The 21455-nt window shown below is 23.2% G+C and overlaps 5 protein-coding genes across 5 annotated transcripts; 3 read left to right on the plus strand and 2 right to left on the minus strand.

Moving 5' to 3' along the window:
- Positions 1-857: 857 nt before the first annotated feature.
- Positions 858-2215, plus strand: LOC128964329 (probable serine/threonine-protein kinase clkA). Its single transcript, XM_054310916.1, has 2 exons — positions 858-1763; positions 1872-2215. Exons 1-2 carry the CDS (start codon positions 860-862, stop codon positions 2213-2215), a joined length of 1248 nt encoding a protein of 415 aa, XP_054166891.1. The 5' UTR covers positions 858-859.
- A 598-nt stretch (positions 2216-2813) lies between these two features.
- LOC128963914 (uncharacterized) lies at positions 2814-4436 on the plus strand. The gene is made up of 2 exons (XM_054310457.1): positions 2814-3871; positions 3946-4436. The coding sequence occupies exons 1-2, from the start codon at positions 2944-2946 to the stop codon at positions 4368-4370; spliced, it is 1353 nt and encodes a 450-aa protein (XP_054166432.1). The 5' UTR covers positions 2814-2943; the 3' UTR covers positions 4371-4436.
- Positions 4437-4874: 438 nt separating this feature from the next.
- LOC128963894 (E3 ubiquitin-protein ligase ariadne-1-like) lies at positions 4875-7590 on the minus strand. Its single transcript, XM_054310434.1, has 4 exons — positions 7432-7590; positions 6942-7217; positions 6740-6850; positions 4875-6599 (listed from the first exon to the last, which is right to left on the minus strand). The coding sequence occupies exons 2-4, from the start codon at positions 7087-7089 to the stop codon at positions 4939-4941; spliced, it is 1920 nt and encodes a 639-aa protein (XP_054166409.1). The 5' UTR covers positions 7090-7217; positions 7432-7590; the 3' UTR covers positions 4875-4938.
- A 2049-nt stretch (positions 7591-9639) lies between these two features.
- Positions 9640-10292, plus strand: LOC128964330 (uncharacterized). The gene is made up of 2 exons (XM_054310917.1): positions 9640-9855; positions 9933-10292. The coding sequence occupies exons 1-2, from the start codon at positions 9640-9642 to the stop codon at positions 10290-10292; spliced, it is 576 nt and encodes a 191-aa protein (XP_054166892.1).
- A 3737-nt stretch (positions 10293-14029) lies between these two features.
- LOC128964331 (uncharacterized) lies at positions 14030-14650 on the minus strand. The gene is made up of 2 exons (XM_054310918.1): positions 14596-14650; positions 14030-14503 (listed from the first exon to the last, which is right to left on the minus strand). The coding sequence occupies exons 1-2, from the start codon at positions 14647-14649 to the stop codon at positions 14030-14032; spliced, it is 528 nt and encodes a 175-aa protein (XP_054166893.1). The 5' UTR covers position 14650.
- Positions 14651-21455: the final 6805 nt, after the last annotated feature.

Raw genomic sequence — 21455 nt, forward strand, 5'->3', positions numbered from 1 at the left:
TTAAAAGAATCTTAATTTTTTTAATGTTCAAAATATTTATTTAAAAAAAATAATTAAATAAATAAATAAGCAAAATGCAATTTTTATTTATTAGTTTACAATTATTATTATTCTTTATTAGCGGTACTATAATTTTTTGTGATAATAATAATACAATTAGTAATATAAATAGTAATTTTAAGAAAATTTCCGAAAACATGACCACAAAAACATCATTAACAACAACAACAACAACAACTGAAAAATCATTTTCTTTTGGTAATCTATTGAAACAAGTCTTCTCTAAGGGCTGGACTAATTTGATATCAAATAATAATAATAATTCAAAAGATACTAATGTTGATGATGTTGATGATGAGGATGACAATAGTTATGGTAATATGAATTATACTACTGATTATGGGGATGACTATGGTATCAAAGATAATGACGATAACAAAGATTATATTACAACTGACAAAACAATTGTCACAACAATTGAAAAACAATATTATTATAAATTAGTGTCAGTTAATGAATCCGATAAACTATTTAATGTAACTCTAAATAATGCTAATAATACTAATTATAATAAATTTAATATATTAAACTCTACTTATTTATATTTCATATTTAATTATATTATCTATAAATATGTTTATTAAAAAAATATTATTGTATTCGTATTTATTATAAATTTATATATAATAAAATTGTAATATATTTTTTATGCAAAACAGTAAAAATCATGTAATTAATTACTTACAGTAATTAATTAATTGAAAAGTTCAATAAAATGGCATAAAATCTATGCAAACATTAAGTAAATGGATGTATAAGTTGTGTAACTTTTAAAAAAAAAAATAAATTTCAAAATAAAATGCTGCGAATAAATCTAATAATTTTAGTTTTATTTCTGACATTTATAATTGTTGTCAATTGTGAGGTAAATGAAAATGTTATGGAAATTTCAGAAAATGATACCACAGTTGAAAAGGCAAACTTTTTTAGCAAATTATCAAAACTTATTTTAGCTAAAGGTTTGAATTTTACATTTAATTTGATTACACATAATAATGACAATTCAAACAATGATACAATTGATGGTTACAATAATGATGATGATAATGATAATACTAATAATGTGATTAATGACAATACCGATGCAGACAATGACAATATTATTACTGATGAGCCAATTCTATATATTAATCAAGAATCAGATATTACATCTGATAGCGGATCCAATCAACCAATAATTAGTAGTAAATCCTATAAAGATATTGATTTTAACAATGAAACTGAATTATTCAAAGACGATAACCAAACTGAAAGTAAATCTAAAGTATTAACTGACACTAATAGTCCAGTTAGTAGTAGTAGTGATGGTGATGGTGATGGTGATGGTGGTAGTGGTAGTGGTAGTAGTAGTAGTAGTCATGAATTATCAACTACTAGTGTATCGATTTTTGAAAAATACTTTGGAAACAAAGCCAATGATGAAGAAATGGATAATGAATTTGAAGATAAAGAAAAAAATATTGTAAAATTGGTAAACAAAATAACAACTCAATTGAAACATCAAAACAATGACAATCAAACTGAAGACATCCATCAGAAGAGTTACCACCGAAAACACAATCAATCATATGATGATAATCACCAGGAAATACAAGATGACAGCAATTCAGTAACACTAAAGTCTAATGAATCTAACAGTTTGTTAGTGAATCAATCAACGGGACAGTCTATCGAAGATAATATAGCAAATATTACATCAAAAAGTAAGACAATAAATATAAAACATTTATATTGAATCATTAATGATAACAAATATATATATATATAATTAATTATTATTTATTTATATGATATGATATTATAAAAATCAGTTGATGATGATATGCCAAAATCAACTAATGGATCAATATTTGCAAACCTAATCGATGACAATAATATAAATGTATTTTATAGCTATGCCTTAATTGGTCTATTTTTCAGTGTATTGGTTTTGCTGTTAATATTTGCATATATAAAATGCGACAATAAAAATGATTTTATTGATAATAATAATAAAGTTTATGCCAATTATAGTAACTGTCCTAAAGATGAAGAACTGTTAGATGATATGGATGTCGACACCACCGAGTCTTATACTTTGAGTAAATCGCGAAACAGAAAATATAATAGTTATTTATCAAAGTTTAAGACCTACTTTACTTCACATATTGACTGAAAATGTTTTGTTTTTTATAAAAAAATAAAATCATATTTAATGTCTAATATTGTATTTTTAAATACATGATTTGTATTTTCTATATTTAGTCTAAACATAATATTATCAATATTTAGTTTATTATGTTTATTATTGTTATTATGGTTACTAAACAATATCAACTATACAAATACATATACCGGTATATACTATATATATATATACCTTATCTGTTATCAATTGTTTTTCAATTATAACTATAAATCTTATTTTAGAAAAATATGGTTTTGATATTTATTAACATTTGTGATATAGTTGTAGACAAATAATTATATTAAAAAAATTACACTATTTTTAAGTATTTTAATTATTTTTAAAGCATATCATTTCATTAGAAAAAAATCTATTAGTTTTTACAAAATATTTTCAATCAGAATTTGGTATATTATTTCCACATATGATTTCAATACTATATATGAAAATTATAACTAAAAATTGTTTATTAAAAAATATTTTTTCAATATAAAAATTAATTTTGTTATTTTAATATATCGAAAATATGAAGTACCGGTAATTTGAAACTTAATATAAATAAATATATATATAAAAAACCATAAGTGTCTCTATTCAGCCATTTAGTTAATAATAACAAAAAATTATCATTAGTTTTAATCATAAATAAAATTACTGACTATTAAAACGAAAATTGTGTTTAAATATTAACAAAGAAGAGTTGAATTAACAATAAAATGAAAATTATTTTATTGTTAAGTTTTCTATTGATTATAAACTTTGCGTTCACTCGTCAAACAAGTGACAACCAGACGGCGGCCAAAGTGGTCGACAACAATGGATCGGCAACAACACCGACACCACCAACTGTCTCAGTGGTCGGAAAAGCAGAAAAATTGCCGTCAAAATCGCTGATCGATCAGTTCATAGATGATTCGCTTCAGATGCCGTTTTTTACCGATAAGGATAAAGAAGAGACAAACAAAATGTTGGCCAAACATCGGGAATCAATCGAGTCTTTCGAAAAGACAATGAATGAACATCAAAAAGAAATGGACAAAAACATGAATAACTTTCAAAAGAATTTTCAACCATTTTTCAGTCCGTCAATCGCTATCAGTCTCGACAGTATTGGCCCGAATGATATCAAATCAGATGACAATAATGTCAAACAATCACAATCCCAATTAACATCAAGAGACACCAAATCAGATGATAATGTTTTATGGGAATCGATCCACGATTTCGGCAATCATGAGAAACCGTTAGCTCAGATAATGTTTGATGTGGACATCAATTTCGACAACAGTAGTATCAATGGCACAGAAGCAGAGCAGATGAAGTCACCGATAAGTAAGATTGTCGACACATTGTTTGGATCGTTTGTCCAAAACTTAGATGACGTCTTTGCCAACATTGGTCTCAAAGAGAAGAACAGTGTTCACACAAATAACACTGAGACCGGAGATGACGGTTTGATGGTTAATGGAATGATAATGATTGATTGCAAGTGTCCCGATGGACAACACGGCGTACATGAAGAGGACTGTCCAATGAGCAAAAACCATACGGTGTCTGAAAATGAAAAGAAAACATTATTGTCCGACAATTACGACGACGAGATACCGTCTCCGGGCGATTTGGTCAGAGATGCGGACGGCACTGGTATGTATGGCGTCGGGTACAAGTACTATACATATTGTACTAATATGATATGTTGATATCCAATCAAATTTTAGTGCATCTTTTGGCTGTCTTGAATAAGAAAACGGGACAACTCATGTCCATCAATGATCTTAACAAACAAATCAATAACAAATCTCCAGTTGTGAAGAACGGTAATCCAAACATTGCTGTTGGCTATGGTTTTAAAGAGGAGATCAAACTGGTTTCGTCCAATAGTGACGACTATAAATGGTACGATTGGTTACTAATGTCTATGATTGTCGTCACATCCGTACTGTTGATGGCTACGGCACTATCATTGTGTTGCAAACGGTTCCGCCGATCCAAGAGTGCCAAACTCGCCGATATTCTCAGCAAAGTCGAGAGAGAGACGGTTAAGACCGAGAATATCTATTCAACCACTGATTCCGTCAAAAATGAAAACTTTAATCAAATAGGTATTGAAAAGATTAAAACAGTTTTAAGTAATATGAAATAATATTATAAATCAAATGTTTTATATTAATCAGTTAGAAATTAGTCGAATAATCTTTAAATAAATAATAATCATCTAAAAAAATTTCAAATAATTTTTATTATAATATATAATTGTTTAAAATATTAAATTTTTTTTATGTATATCAATATTATGTAATTCGACTTAGAATTTCAAGCAATTATTTACTGTAATGTATAAATGTTTGATTGATATATGAAATTAATAAAAATTTTCATACTATAATATATAATTTATTAAATAGACTATAGTTAAATTTTAATTTTTAATAAAATTTTAAAGCCTATATTATCCTGTTTATTACAAATATTATTGTAATAATAATAATAGTTATTATAAAAAAAATTATACACACAAAAATATACTATGTATTCACGTATTAAATAATCGTCCTTGTAACTATTTTAATCATTGTAAAACAGCAAAACAGTTTTAAAACAATAATTTTTTAACTCAATCATTATATACTGTATATAATGATTAAGTTATCGAAAATATATATATAAATAATTTATATTACGATAAATTAAGAGTAATACAGTATTATATATCATATGATAATACGCCAGTAGTTAATAGACATTCCTTGTTTGATGTGCTGTACGAGAGCTACCCTTTTGGCCTCACATTCCTTGTATTTAGACTGAACTTTGCGCTTCACTTGCATACAGACATCCTTTTTGATACCATAGGGCGCCTCCTTAAGTAGTACATTGGACAGACTGGTAGTCATAACATCTAAATCTTTTAAACGCTTGGAGTACTCAATCAAATCGCCTCTGGCATAGTATTGAAAGACATAGCAATACATTAGGGTTTGCCGGCAGTGACACAACACAGTAAACGCCGACTTCAGAAACTTGAGACTCGTACGGAACTCCTTGTCTTTGACTGTCCGCTCCATTTTTAGGGCAACTGATTCTTGCAATTGTCGTTCAATCGATAACTGTTTGGTCTGTCGCTGGTAGGCCTCCTTGAATAAGGGAAACGAATTCATATTATCTTTGTACAGATGATCGGCATTTTGGGCTTCAATGGCGTCGTTTTCATTCCGTCCGAGACATCTTCCGTGCGAACATTTGCCCAAACAATTGTAACAAAACTGATGCCGACATTTGCTGCACATTACGTAATTACATCCGCCATTCTTTTCTATTGGAAACTTACACTTTGGACAACATTTCGTGTGTTTGGTCAGCCATTTAGCTGACTTGGGATCAATTGCCTGACTCGCATACTTTTGAACCCAATTTTTGAAGAGATCGCACGTAAGTGGTTCGTGCCATTGATCGCCACACGAAAAACAGAATACAGTTTTGCAAACACATTCAATGTCTTGAGGACCGGCGTACTTGACTTTAACCGCATGAAGACACGATCCATTGGGACACCAACGCAATCCTTTGCCTTCCGAAGCTATAAACTTGTTGGATATGAGTCGCCGATATTTATCGGCAATAGCAGTGTCCTGAATAATACTAAGAATATGGTCGTCGTCCATAATATTATTACAGTTATCTCCAGGACAGGTGATTTGATCGGCATTGGAACTGTCGTTAACATGTGTTACAATATATTGGTTCCAACAGTCGATGCATAGAAAGTGATCACAATTGGCGCCAAACATTTCCAATTTATTGAGCTCATCGTAACAAACTAGACATGTCTTAAGCTCATCAGTTTCAAAATTATTATTATTATTATTATTACTACTATCGATAGATACCACACTTTGGGCTTCAGTTAATGTTTGACTATTCTCACTGTCGTCTCTTTGGCTAATTGTTTGGTGAAACGTCTTAAGTCGTTTGGCAGTATTAAATCTAAGCTCATAGTTGATGACTATCTTAAAGTGGTCGAGAATCAGTTTAATGTCACGCTTATGATCGAAGTAATCCGAAACCAATTGGTTTGGATTCCAGTTATAGTGATTCAACAGAACACGAATTGCAGTAAATGATAATCCGGTCGTCAAATGTGTTGGTCTCAGTCTATATCTCATTAAGTCTATCACCTCAGTTGGTGTCAATATCTCGGATAACACTTCAATATCTGTGTCCACATCGACATCGTTATCGAAAATTTTCACTTTAATTATCTCGACGTCATTGTTATCAACAGTAGTCTCATTATCACAGGTAATCACTTCGTCGTTATCGTCATCGCTGGACAAGTCATACAAAGTGATAGTTTTAGAGTAGTTTGTGACCACTGTTTGCGGTAATGCGACGTTTGATTTATTATCCAATAATATAATTAAATAATAGCATTAATAATAGTTTTATTATCAATTTATATAATAAAAATGATAAGACCTGTCACTTCATGTCTATAAATAAACAATGAAATACCTGTTTGTTTGAGTAAATTATCTCTATTGTCGTTATCATTTGGATTAATGCCATCAACGACACTACTCAGACCACTGGCACCACTGTTCACGCTTTCAATGTAAATGATATCTAAAGAAATTTATAAAATAAAATAAAAATCCATAAAAAAATATATTTAAAAATATATAAAAGTTGTTATAAAACATATGTCAACAAATACCTGAGTCCACACTTTGTTGATGATTATCGTTGTCATTACCGAAACATTTGTGACCGATATTTGTGTCCATATTGTTGAACAATGAGTTTCGGCTCAAATCAATGGCCATATTGTTAGTTATGGTTAAATAGTCATCTGATTCGTACATCCATTTGCCAATCGATACTCTTGGCTGCGGATACTGACTATCAGGAACYGGATTTAAGATAGTCTTATTGTTATTGTTTTTRTTATTATGGTTRACATTCAACGTCTTGCGACTACAATGTGGTAAAACTGTAGGTTTCATCCAAAAAAAAAAAAAAAATCCATAGATCCAGATGTTATGCCATATCATCCAAATGTCCAATTAATTAGTCATTYAAATGTCATAATATTAGACAAACAAAAACAAAGAAAAAAAAGTAATACATTAGTAATCATAAAACTATTTGACTTTTTATTATAACATATCATATTTAATACATAGACACCAATAGTTTAATCATACCATCACTTATGGCACCAGTAGATGATGATGATGTGGTAGTGGTTATTACAACACCACTGTTGTTGTTGATGTTGTCATTGTTGTCAATGAGTGCTGGATCATCATCGGTGGTCACCAATTGTTGTTGACTACTAGTACTACCACTACTACTACTACTATTTGTCTTCATATTTTTTGTTGTATTAATTTAATAATAATAACTATTATTATTATTATTATGTGTTTCAAAGTTAAACAATGTCTAGTCGTTAGTCACCAACAAAACAAAAAAATAGACACAAATTTATAGTAATAGTAATAATAATCATATAATAAGACACACAATAATAATAATAACTGTTTTTTTGTTTAATTAGTTTATGACAACAACCAAAAATCCCATTGATTTTGAATGCGAAACACAATTAATTGGTTTAAATACTCAATAATATAGACAAACAAACAAAATATGTTACAATATATTAATATAAATTGATATACATATCAAACATTTAAACAAAAAATTATTATTTAATTATTTAAAAAAAAACTGTTTAAATAATATGATTATAATTTATTTTATTTTTGTATTTAAATTAACTATTCATATAATATACTCTATATTTGTTTCTTATTAAATAATAATTTCATATCAATAATAGTAATGATATGATCAGTCAGTTAGTTAGTCATTGACAACAATAACACTTTATTATTAGTATTATTATTACACAATACATAGTATATACTCAACAGTATATACAATATATTACTAACACTATTACATACTTTACTCTACACTATTGATAATAATATAAGTGTGTAATAATAATAATAATATATTGTAAACACATGTATGTGTTGTTGTAGTCATTGACAAAAAAAACTAATTTTCATTATAAGACATATATTTTGTTGTCTGCTATTTATTTATTACATTCTAGTATTATATTGTTTGCATTATTTTTGTCGACACACTGTATTCGCTTTATAGGTTCGAATGAATCAATAGTTTAGAATTTCATAGTACAGTATAGTAACCGAAATTAAACACACATTTAGATGTATATACAGTGTGTGTGCATTGTTTGCATCAAATTTTTTAATATCGCAATCATTTACACATAAATAACGCAAAATGTGAAAATATTTTGTAAATATTTTTTTGTTATTTATAACCTATTTATTATTATTATTATTAATGGTATAATTTAATTAAATTTCATTTAAAAAAACTTATGTTTGATGTCATCATTAAGTATTTTTTTTCTAAATTTTAAATTGTTTTTTTTTGTTTATTGACTATAAGTTTAAGATCTGATTTAAGTTTTACAAACTAATGCAAACTGTATAACTAATTTGACAATAATTATTATACATATTATTTTGTTCAAATTATTAATAAATAAATATATATATTTCATCATGGTTTAATTTTATTTCATTAATGTTTAAAACTTTAATCTATTGAATTGAATATAAATAAATAATTAACAAAAATATGCAATTTTTATTTTATAGTACCGTATTAGTTGATTTGTATTATTCATATTGGAAATTAAAATACTAAAATAACTGAAACCTAAAATTATTTGTTTATCTATCTATACATTTAAATTTTTCATACAATATTTATTATTAATTTATATAAAGTATGTTAGTAGTAATACTATAGTTTTGTATTAATAGTATAAATTGTTGAAATTATGAAAATTGCAAACATAGTATGATTGAAGTCATGAAATTTTTAATTGAAATTATATTTAATATTTAGTAATGTTTGCCAAATTGGCAATTGTATGCTTATGTATAATCTCTGTGCTTTATATATATATTTATATAAACTTATGATAAGCACCGACAGCATCATCAGCAACAGCACATTCACAATAGACAGATACTGTTATATTTAGCTACTCTTACCATCAAATAGTTGATGCAAATTATAAATAGTCTTTAGTATAATATATGGTATATTTTGAAAAATATATATCAAATCTCCATATAATTCCATACAATTATACGATACAACTAATGTAACACAAGTGTATAACTTGTTTGTTTAAATATTACAAATATATATTCTTATATTTAATAAATTATTTATATTAGAAAAATAATAACTAAAAACTTATGTTTTAGTAAATTTTAAACAAAAATTATAGTTAATACAATTTTGTTTTTGTATTAAAAAAAAGTACAAATTTGTTGAATTTAATTGAAAATAAAATGCAACCACAAAACAATCCGACGACAACAACAACAGTATTTCATTATGATATCAGTCCCGATGATATAATACCGCAAACAAAATGTTTTAAATTTGTTAAATACTCGTTGATTACGGCAATAGTTATATTGATATCGATGGCACTTATCGTACTAATAATAGCTGAAACCAAGTCTAAAGAAAAAATGTTTCTCAGTTTGGGTATCGTTTCGCTGGTAATTAAAATGAATTTTTTTTATGATTAAAATGGTTTATTTATTTGAACTTAATTTTTTTTAAATTTAAATTTTAGGTGGGAGTCATTGTTTTCACAATAGGTTTGTTGGCCATAATCAAGGAGAACATACCGTCGGTGATGATCTTTGCTGTGGTCAACATATTTTATTTGCTACTATTTATGTACTCACGAGTGCTAACGAGTCCCGGTTTGATAGTATTTCGTACACTAGTATTGCTATTGTTGTCCATCGAGTCGCTATGTTTTGCAATTATGATCAGAGATTGGCGTCAATTACAGCAATCAAAAATCAATGCCAAAGTGTTGGCCGCAGCCAACCATCAAATCTATAGCAACCCCTATGGCGGCGGACAAGCCGTCTATGGTTATCAGTATTATACGAGTGCCACCAATCAAAATGTTAATAATGTATGAATAAATATTATATTAGATTAACTTTAAATTAAAAAACCGTAAATTAACTTTAATGATAACTTTAATAATAATAATAATGACAAAAAATAATTATAAAAATTATAACAAAAATAACTTGTTATATGAAAAAAATGATAATTAAATAAATTAATGTGATAAAATAATTATACAATAATAATAAATTAACATATAGAAAGAGAGCATTGTTGAACATTTAGGTAACTAGAATTAAATTAAACAAAATAAAATTATCTAGATAATTTTAAATTATAATTGTTCTAATTTATTATATTTAATTGTTAAATTTAAAAAACATATATATTCTATTATTATTATATATATATTATACCAAACCGTGTATTTAACAAAACAAACAATTACATTTTATTATAATAAAAGTGATACTGTTCAATTTAAATAGTATGTACCACTTCGACCAGTTGTCTTAAAAGTACCGGGAATGCCATTTTCCATGTCTGTGCCAATCACTGCTGAACCGGTAGATCCTCTAAAACCTGGCCAATGTACTGACTCTGTACGTACAGTTCCACCATTTTTAGCCGGACTACCATTGGCAGCCGTACCGTTAGCATCGGTAGTATTGTCAGTGGACGGTTGCAATTGTTCTTGTTGTAGTTGTTTGTCTAAATAGATAAGATACAGTTCCCGGGACAGGGATGCCTGAGTATAGAGTATAGCTGTCCATGCGATCATCAATATGTTGATCGCTATTAACTCCAACACATTAAGTCTAAATTTGCCGACAATAATGTCAATTAATGTGAGCAATATATTCACAAAAAACATGGAGAAAGTGATGGCACACAAACATCCCGACCCAATGCCCACAATTAACAGCAGTATAACTGGTCTGACAACGGGATGATGAATGTGGACGGCTATTATGGCCAGCGGACAGATGACCAACAATGACAAACATATTACTTGAATCAATCGTCTTTCGATGAGCTGATCGTTGATAGCGTGTGTATTGAATGGTAACAAACATAACAATAGTATGGATAGTATTATCAGCGACAGTGAAATGCATGTGATATTGAATTTGCGTTTTATATCTTCATTATCAAAGTTTGTCGTGACTTTTATTACAAAAGGCATTATTTATTTATTAATATTTATATACCGGTATATAAAGTATATAACAAAACAAAATTTTTGTCACTAAAAAATATATATATATATAAATTAATATTAATTTAATTGACAAAATTGTTAACTAATTTATATCATATATAGACAATATTGTTTTGCATCCGCATACTATATACTGATTATATGTAAATTACTTTTTATAATTATTATTATATTACAAGTTGAAAATTATTATCACAAAACATTTCGCATACCGTATAAAAATACTGTATATTTATTTATATTAAAAATGTTTCAAAACTGCATCAAATAATTTTTTTTAATAGTCTTATAATTAAAGTTAATCACTGTATATAACTGTTAATATTATTAACAATTGTCAATTGTAAAAATAAGATTACAACTAACTTGTTTTGCATGTCATAGCAATTTAGTAATTATTATTATTTGACAAAAAGCTATTGACAATAACTATCAGTATAATCAAAACAATTTGCACAAACATTAGGATTGGTATGCCGTAAAAGAGAGAGGGATTGCCATTTAAAAACAATCATTTTCTCTTAACTGGTAATACCATACAAACAGTGCGTTTCTTAAGCTACAGATGTGAGTCCACACCAGAGAGAAAGCACATCCTCTTTCAGAGAGAAAGAGAGAGAGAGAGAGAGAGAGAGAGAGAGAGAGAGAGAGAGAGAGAGAGAGAGTTAGAGAGAGAGAAATGTTGCTTTCCTTGAAAGACGACTTTAAATATAAAGCCACAAATATATACACATATCTTGTTATACACTGTTTTATACTGATGTGAATACACTATAAATATCTCTTATATCAAACAAACACCAGTTATATATTGGTATTTAATACTTAGTATAGTATATCATAATTGACTATCAGTTGGGAAAATCTAATTGACAATTGAAAAAATTAATAATAAACTGTTTGCAATTGAATTTAGATTATTTTACTTTAATTTTCATCAAAATTTCTAACTTTACACATAACTATTACAGTAAATAAAATTTATAATAGATATGTTTAACTAATTTTTATTCAAAACTATGTATTTATCATTATTTTTATAAGTTTTAAACTAAGTTATAACAAAAATAAATTGAAAGTAATAAATATAATGAAAATTACTTACAGTATTTCATCCATTAGTAAAAATTAGTTTAGTTTAACTTAAATAAAAAAAACTTATAAAACTTTAAATTTTAAATAACTACAATATTTTGTTTCAACATTTTTTTTAATGATTTAGTTTTGAAATTATTTGTCATACACATTATTAAATTAGAAAATATATATCACAGAATATTAATTAATTTTATTGTCAACAATTAGTATATAAATGTATAGTATTGCGACAAAAATTTAGTTTTACAAAAAAAACTGTTAATTAAGGACCAGTGGTGGTGATGATGATGAACGACAGTCGTCAGCGGACGGCTCATAGTCGCCGCCATCCGAGACATTCATTTTGCTGATAACATCTTTGAGTGCCAACGAAATCATAGTCAACAAGTATAAGCCAATTGTGATTACGATGGGCGCGATAAACGGCAACAATTGCATTTGGACGGTTAGATATAGATAGATAAGAGCACCGACTATTATGATCATTGATATGACAAACAGTATACCCATTATGACACCAAATGTGGTCAATAGGATAACAGAGTTGCCAATTGATGAAAATATGCCCAACAATAGTATGAATATAAGCGAAACACACATAAAGGCAATGGATGTCGAAAATTCTGTATAGAATATTCCGGATTCTGATTGTGAACTATATATTAGATATACTGTTATCATTAACATCGCTAATGATATAGAAATTAATGAATATTTTAAATAATAGTATTGTCTCGGAATCGACATCTTTGACACCAATAATTAAATAATATTTATAAGTCTTTAGCAAACAATATGTTATTATAATTGGTGTGATTTAATATCTTATTGTTTGAACTAATATATATAAAAAACACTGATTTTGTTGTCACTCATATAAATGGCTCATTGACTCATGAAATATGGTAAACAAACCTTAATATAATATTTTAGTTGCAATAATAATAATACTGTAGTTAAGGTATGTATATCTAACTGCGCCGACACACACACACACACACACACACACTGTTTCTAACAACAAACATGTTTTTCTGTGATGACAATCCCTACCAGAGACTAACTGCACTGAATTAATACAGTAATGTATTGATGTTTTATTGTTGTCTGAACTAAAATTATTGCTATTAGTAATCATACAAAAAATTGTTTACAACAAATAAAAACAATTAATATATTTTTTGTAGTATAATATGTTTACAAAATTATTTTTAATGTTACAATTGGTCTAACAAACAAATTTAATTTTTATTTTCTAAAATTATTATTAGTTACATATTATTTTATGAATATATTTATTTTAATATATAAAGTTTTAGATATGACAATAATTATATTAAAAATTAAAAAAATAAATAATTTATATTAAATATATATAATATAACAAAATGCACAATAAAAACATATAAAATAACAATTTCATTTAAAAAATTAAATAAAAAAAATATTTTGAAATATAATGTATTTATAAATTTAAGTATAAATTATTTTTTAATATCGATTATTAATGTTTCGCTTTTAATCATAAGACAAAACATATAGATTAGTATAAAAATGATTTGATGTATAATACTGGAGAACATCGACGGTCGACATAAAAGAAATACCATAACAACAAACAATACAATCAGTGCAATGGTATGACCGGAACCGGTCCGGTGTTTGTGACCAATGATGACACCGACCAGTAAAGTGATGTCAGCGGTCAGTACGAGAATGGCGTGAAATACACGAAGTGTTGTATAGTTTTCGGCGATTGAGTTCTCGACAGCAATCATAGTGTTTGTCTGATTACTGTTATTGTTGTCATTGTAATGGATATACTGAGGATTATCACCACTAATGGCTATCAAAAGAGTGGCCAAACACGAGATAATAAGTGAAATGTTGAGTAAATGAGATATTATATTAGGTTTTAATCGCTGCGGTATTATAGTTGCCATTATATAAAGAATATTCTGTAAAAAATAATGAAATAAATTGTGATAAGTCTGAATAACGATGTTTTGAAAGACAATTATAGAAATAATCTAAGAGTAGATAGTCATACATATTGAGAAAACAATGAAAACCAGTTGAGAATGCTAGAAAAAACTGACGTCATAAAATTTGATACACCACATGACTATAGTTGAGTTTATTTAAACATACTGAGTCATTTAATATCTTAGATGACTAAACTTGAGTATTATTTGTCATACTGTATCATTATTAACTCCCCTTTATCAAAATATTTTTTAATGATTCAGTATAACTAAACTCCAGTGATATAGGATATCAAATAACTAAGTGTGGCAAAATAAACTAAATTATTTGTCATGTGGGGTATCTAATAACTCAATAATAAAACAAAAATAATTTACACAAATAACAGTTTAATCCAAACTATTCAAATACAAAAACAAAATTAATTTACACTAATAACAGTTTAATCCAAACTATTCAAATACAAACACAAAAATAATTTACACAAATAGCAGTTTAATCCAAACTATTCAAATACAAACACAAAAATAATTTACACTAAAAACAGTTTAATCCAAACTATTGAAATACAAACATAAAAATAATTTACACTAATAACAGTTTAATCCAAACTATTCAAATACAAACACAATAATAATTTACACTAAAAACAGTTTAATCCAAACTATTCAAATACAAACACAAAAATAATTTACACTAAAAACAGTTTAATACAAACTATTCAAATACAAACACAAAAATAATTTACACTAAAAACAGTTTAATCCAAACTATTCAAATACAAACACAAAAWTAATTTACAATAATAACAGTCTAATCCAAACTATTCAAATACAAACACAAAAATAATTTACAATAATAACAGTCTAATCCAAACTATTCAAATACAAACACAAAAATAATTTACAATAATAACAGTCTAATCCAGACTATTGAAATACAAACACAAAATTAATTTACACTAAAAACAGTTTAATCCAAACTATTGAAATACAAACACAAAAATAATTTACAATAATAACAGTCTAATCCAAACTATTCAAATACAAACACAAAAATAATTTACACTAATAACAGTTTAATCCAAACTATTGAAATACAAACACAAAAATAATTTACACTAATAACAGTTTAATCCAAACTATTCAAATACAAACAAAAATAATTTACACAAATAACAGTTTAATCCAAACTATTCAAATACAAACACAAAATTAATTTACACTAAAAACAGTTTAATCCAAACTATTGAAATACAAACATAAAAATAATTTACATTTTAAAAACAGTTTAATCCAAACTATTCAAATACAAACACAATAATAATTTACATTAAAAAAGTTTAAAATAATATTCAAATACAAACAATATTTGAATATTAAAAATAATTTTTACACTAAAAACAGCATTTAATAAAATATTCAAATATTCAAACACAAAAATAATTTATTTAAAAACAGTTTTAAAATATTCAAATACAACCACACAATATTTAATTTACAATAATTATAATTAAAATAATATTCAAATACAAACACAAAAATAATTTACATATTATTTTAATTATAATTTTAATCCAGACTATTTGAAATTATTTAAATAACAAAATAATTTACATTAAAAACAGTTTAATCCAAATTATAATTTTTAATAAATACAAACCACAAATAATAATTTTACAATTTAATATTATTTTAATTTTAAACAAATTGTAAATACAAATATTATTTAAAAAATTAATTTACACTAAATACATTTAAAATTAATCCATAATATTCAAATACAAACACAAAAATAATTTGACATATTAAATTTTAATTAAATATTGAAATGCACAAATATTTACATTGTATTTGAATATTATTTAAAAATTTTAAAATAATATTCAAATACAAACAAAAATAATTTACACATTTAACATTTAATTTTAAAATAATATTCAAATACAAACCACACAATATTTGCATTTAAAATTATATTATTAATAAAAAATTTTATAATCCAAACAAATATTCAAATACAAACACAAAATTATTTAAAAATAATTTAGTTTTTAAAATAATATTCAAATACAAACCACACAATATTTAATTTAAAATTATAATTAAAAAATATTATAAAAACTATTTAAATATTTGTAAATAATAAAAAAAATAAACACTAAAAACAGTATTTACAAAATTAAATACAAACACAAAAATAATTTGAACATTATTTTAAAATTTAATTAAAATAATATTCAAATACAAACACAACAATATTTACATTTAAAATTATAATTAAAATAAATTCAAATATTCAAATATTAAATTATAATTAAAATAAATTCAAATATTTGTGGTTTGTATTTGAATATTAACAATTTAATTAAAATAATATTCAAATACAAAACACAATATTTGAATTTAAAATAATTATAACTAAAAACAGTTTAATAATATTCAAATACAAACATAACAATATTTACATTAAAAATTATAATTAAAATAATATTCAAATACAAAACACAATAAATATTATTTAATTATAATTTTAAACAAATAGTTTAATCCAAATTATTCAAATACAAACACAAAATTAATTTACATTAAAAAATTTAATTAAAATAATATTCAAATACAAACCACACAATATTTAATTTATTTTGAAACTAATAAAATAATTTAAACCAAACTATTGCAAATATAATATTCAAATACAAACCACACAATATTTGAATATTATTTTAAAATTTTTAWATAATATTCAAATACAAACCACACAATATTTGCATTTAAAATTATAATTAAAATAATATTCAAATACAAACCACACAATATTTGAATATTATTTTAATTATAATTTTAAATGCAAATATTCAAATACAAACACACAATTTGAATATTATTTTAAAATTTTAATTAAAATAATATTCAAATACAAACCACACAATATTTAATTTATTATAAAAATAATTAATGCACAAATTTATTCAAATACAAACACACCACAATATTTGCATTTAAAATTATAATTAAAATAATATTCAAATAACACAATATTTGTATTTAAATATTATTTTAATTATATTTTAAAATAATATTCAAATACAAACCACACAATATTTGCATTTAAAATTTTAATTAAATTTTAATATTCAAATACACAATATTTGCATTTAAAATTATAATTTAAAATTGTTATATTTATATTATTTTAATTATTTAAATGCAAATATTTCAAATACAAACACAAATATTATTTAAAATTTTTAAAATAATATTCAAATACAAACCACACAATATTTGCATTTATTTTAATTAAAATAATATTCAAATATTGTGTATTTGTATTTGAAATTACACAATATATTTGAATATTATTTTAATTATAATTTTAAATGCAAATATTGTTGGTTTGTATTTGAATATTATTACAAAATTTTAAAATAATATTCAAATACACAATATTTGCAATATTATAATTAAAATTATAATTAAAATAATATTCAAATACAAACCGCACAATATTTGCATTTAAAATTATAATTAAAATAATATTCAAATACAAACCACACAATATTTGMATATTATTTTAATTATAATTTTAAATGCAAATATTGTGTGGTTTGTATTTGAATATTATTTAAAAATTTTAAAATAATATTCAAATACAAACCGCACAATATTTGCATTTAAAATTATAATTAAAATAATATTCAWATACAAACCACACAATATTTGCATTTAAAATTATAATTAAAATAATATTCAAATATTGTGTGGTTTGTATTTGAATATTATTTTAAAATTTTTAAATAATATTCAAATACAAACCACACAATATTTGCATTTAAAATTATAATTAAAATAATATTCAWATACAAACCACACAATATTTGCATTTAAAATTATAATTAAAATAATATTCAAATACAAACCACACAATATTTGAATATTATTTTAATTATAATTTTAAATAATATTCAAAATACACAATATTTGTATTTGAATATTATTTTAAAAATTTTAATTAAAATAATATTCAAATACAAACCACACAATATTTGAATTTAAAATTATAATTAAAATAATATTCAAATACAAACCACACAATATTTGAATATTATTTTAATTATAAATAATATTCAAATATTGTGTGGTTTGTATTTGAATATTATTTTAAATAATTTTAAAATAATTTACAAACCACACAATAAATTTAAAATTATAATTAAAATAATATTCAAATACAAACCACACAATATTTGCATTTAAAATTATAATTAAAATAATAAATTCAAATACAAACCACATTTGAATATTATTTAAAATTATAATTTTAAATGCAAATATTGTGTGGTTTGTATTTGAATATTATTTTAAAAATTTTTAAATAATATTTGCATTTAAAATTAGTAACCGCACAATATTTGAAATTATTTAAATAATATTCATAATTTGAATATTAACCACACAAATAAAATTTAATTAAAATAACAAAATATTGTGYGGTTTGTATTTGAGTATTATTTTAAAATTTTWAAATAATATTCAAATACAAACCRCACAATATTTGCATTTAAAATTATAATTAAAATAATATTCAAATACAAACCACACAATATTTGAATATTTTAAATAATTTTAAATGCAAATATTGTGTGGTTTGTATTTAAATATTATTTAAAAATTTTAAAATAATACTCAAATACAAACCGCACAATATTTGCATTTAAAATTATAATTAAAATAATATTCAAATATTGTGTGGTTTGTATTTGAATATTATTTTAATTATAATTTTAAATGCAAATATTTCAAATACAATTTGAATATTATTTAAAATTATAATTAAAATAATATTCAAATACAAACCACACAATATTTGCATTTAAAATTATAATTAAAATATTCAAATATATTTGAATATTATTTTAAAATTTTAAAAAATATTCAAATACAAAATTACAATATTTACATTTAAAATATTCAAATACAAACCACACAAATTTTATTATAATTATAATTTAATGCAAATATTTGAATATTTTATAATTTTAAAATAATATTAATACAAAACACATTATTTAATTTAAAATATTTAAAATAATACTCAAATACAAACCGCACAATATTTGCATTTAAAATTATAATTAAAATAATATTCATATACAAACCACACAATATTTGCATTTAAAATTATAATTAAAATAATATTCAAATATTGTGTGGTTTGTATTTRAATATTATTTAAAAATTTTAAAATAATACTCAAATACAAACCGCACAATATTTGCATTTAAAATTATAATTAAAATAATATTCAAATACAAACCACACAATATTTGCATTTAAAATTATAATTAAAATAATATTCAAATACAAACCACACAATATTTGCATTTAAAATTATAATTAAAATAATATTCAAATATTGTGTGGTTTGTATTTGAATATTATTTTAATTATAATTTTAAATGCAAATATTGTGCGGTTTGTATTTAGAATATTATTTAAAAATTTTAAAATAATAYTCAAATACAAACCGCACAATATTTGCATTTAAAATTATAATTAAAATAATATTCAAATACAAACCACACAATATTTGAATATTATTTTAATTATAATTTTAAATGCAAATATTGTATGGATTGTATTTGAATATTATTTAAAAATTTTAAAATAATATTCAAATACAAACCGCACAATATTTGCATTTAAAATTATAATTAAAATAATATTCATATACAAACCACACAATATTTGMATTTATTTTAATTAAATAATTTAAATGCAAATATTGTGGTTTGTATTTGAATATTATTTTAAAATTATAATTAAAATAATATTTACAAACCACAAATTATTTAAAATTATAATTAAAATAATATTTAAAAATATTTTGAATATTATTTTAATTTTTAAAATAATATTCAAATGCACAATATTTGCATTTAAAATTATAATTAAAATAATATTCATATACAAACCACACAATATTTGCATTTAAAATTATAATTAAAATAATATTCAAATATTGTGTGGTTTGTATTTRAATATTATTTAAAAATTTTAAAATAATAYTCAAATACAAACACAATATTTAATTTAAAATTATAATTAAAATAATATTCAAATACCACACAAATTTATTTAAAATTATTATTAAAATAATATTTACAAATACACAATATTTGAATATTATTTTAATTATAATTTTAAACCAAATATTCAAATACAAACCAAAAATAAATATTTGCATTTAAAATTATAATTAAAATAATATTCAAGTTTAAATAATATTCAAATACAAACACAATAAATTTTTAAAATTATTTTAATATTTATTTAAAATTATAATTAAAATAATATTCAAATACAAACCACACAATATTTGAATATTATTTTAAAATTTTWAAATAATATTCAWATACAAACCACACAATATTTGCATTTAAAATTATAATTAAAATAATATTCAAATATTGTGTGGTTTGTATTTGAATATTATTTTAATTATAATTTTAAAATAATACTCAAATACAAACCGCACAATATTTGCATTTAAAATTATAATTAAAATAATATTCATATACAAACCACACAATATTTGCATTTAAAATTATAATTAAAATAATATTCAAATACAAACACAAAATTAATTTATTTAAAATTATTTTAATTACAAATATTCAAATACAAACACAAAAATAATTTACATATTAAAATAAGTTTAAAATAATATTCAAATACAAACACAACAATATTTACACTTAAAATTTTAATTCCAAATATTCAAATACAAACACAAAAATAATTTACATAAAAACAGTTTAATCCAAACTATTCAAATACAAACACAAATTTAATTTACAAATTATAAGTTTAAAATACTATTCAAATACAAACACAAAAATATTTACATAAAAAAGTTTAATTA

Source organism: Oppia nitens, unplaced genomic scaffold (genome assembly GCF_028296485.1).
Source record: "Oppia nitens isolate AA-2021 unplaced genomic scaffold, nextdenovo-longstitch-racon4-pilon3 scaffold8_pilon_pilon_pilon, whole genome shotgun sequence".
In the NCBI taxonomy this organism is placed as follows: domain Eukaryota; kingdom Metazoa; phylum Arthropoda; class Arachnida; order Sarcoptiformes; family Oppiidae; genus Oppia; species Oppia nitens.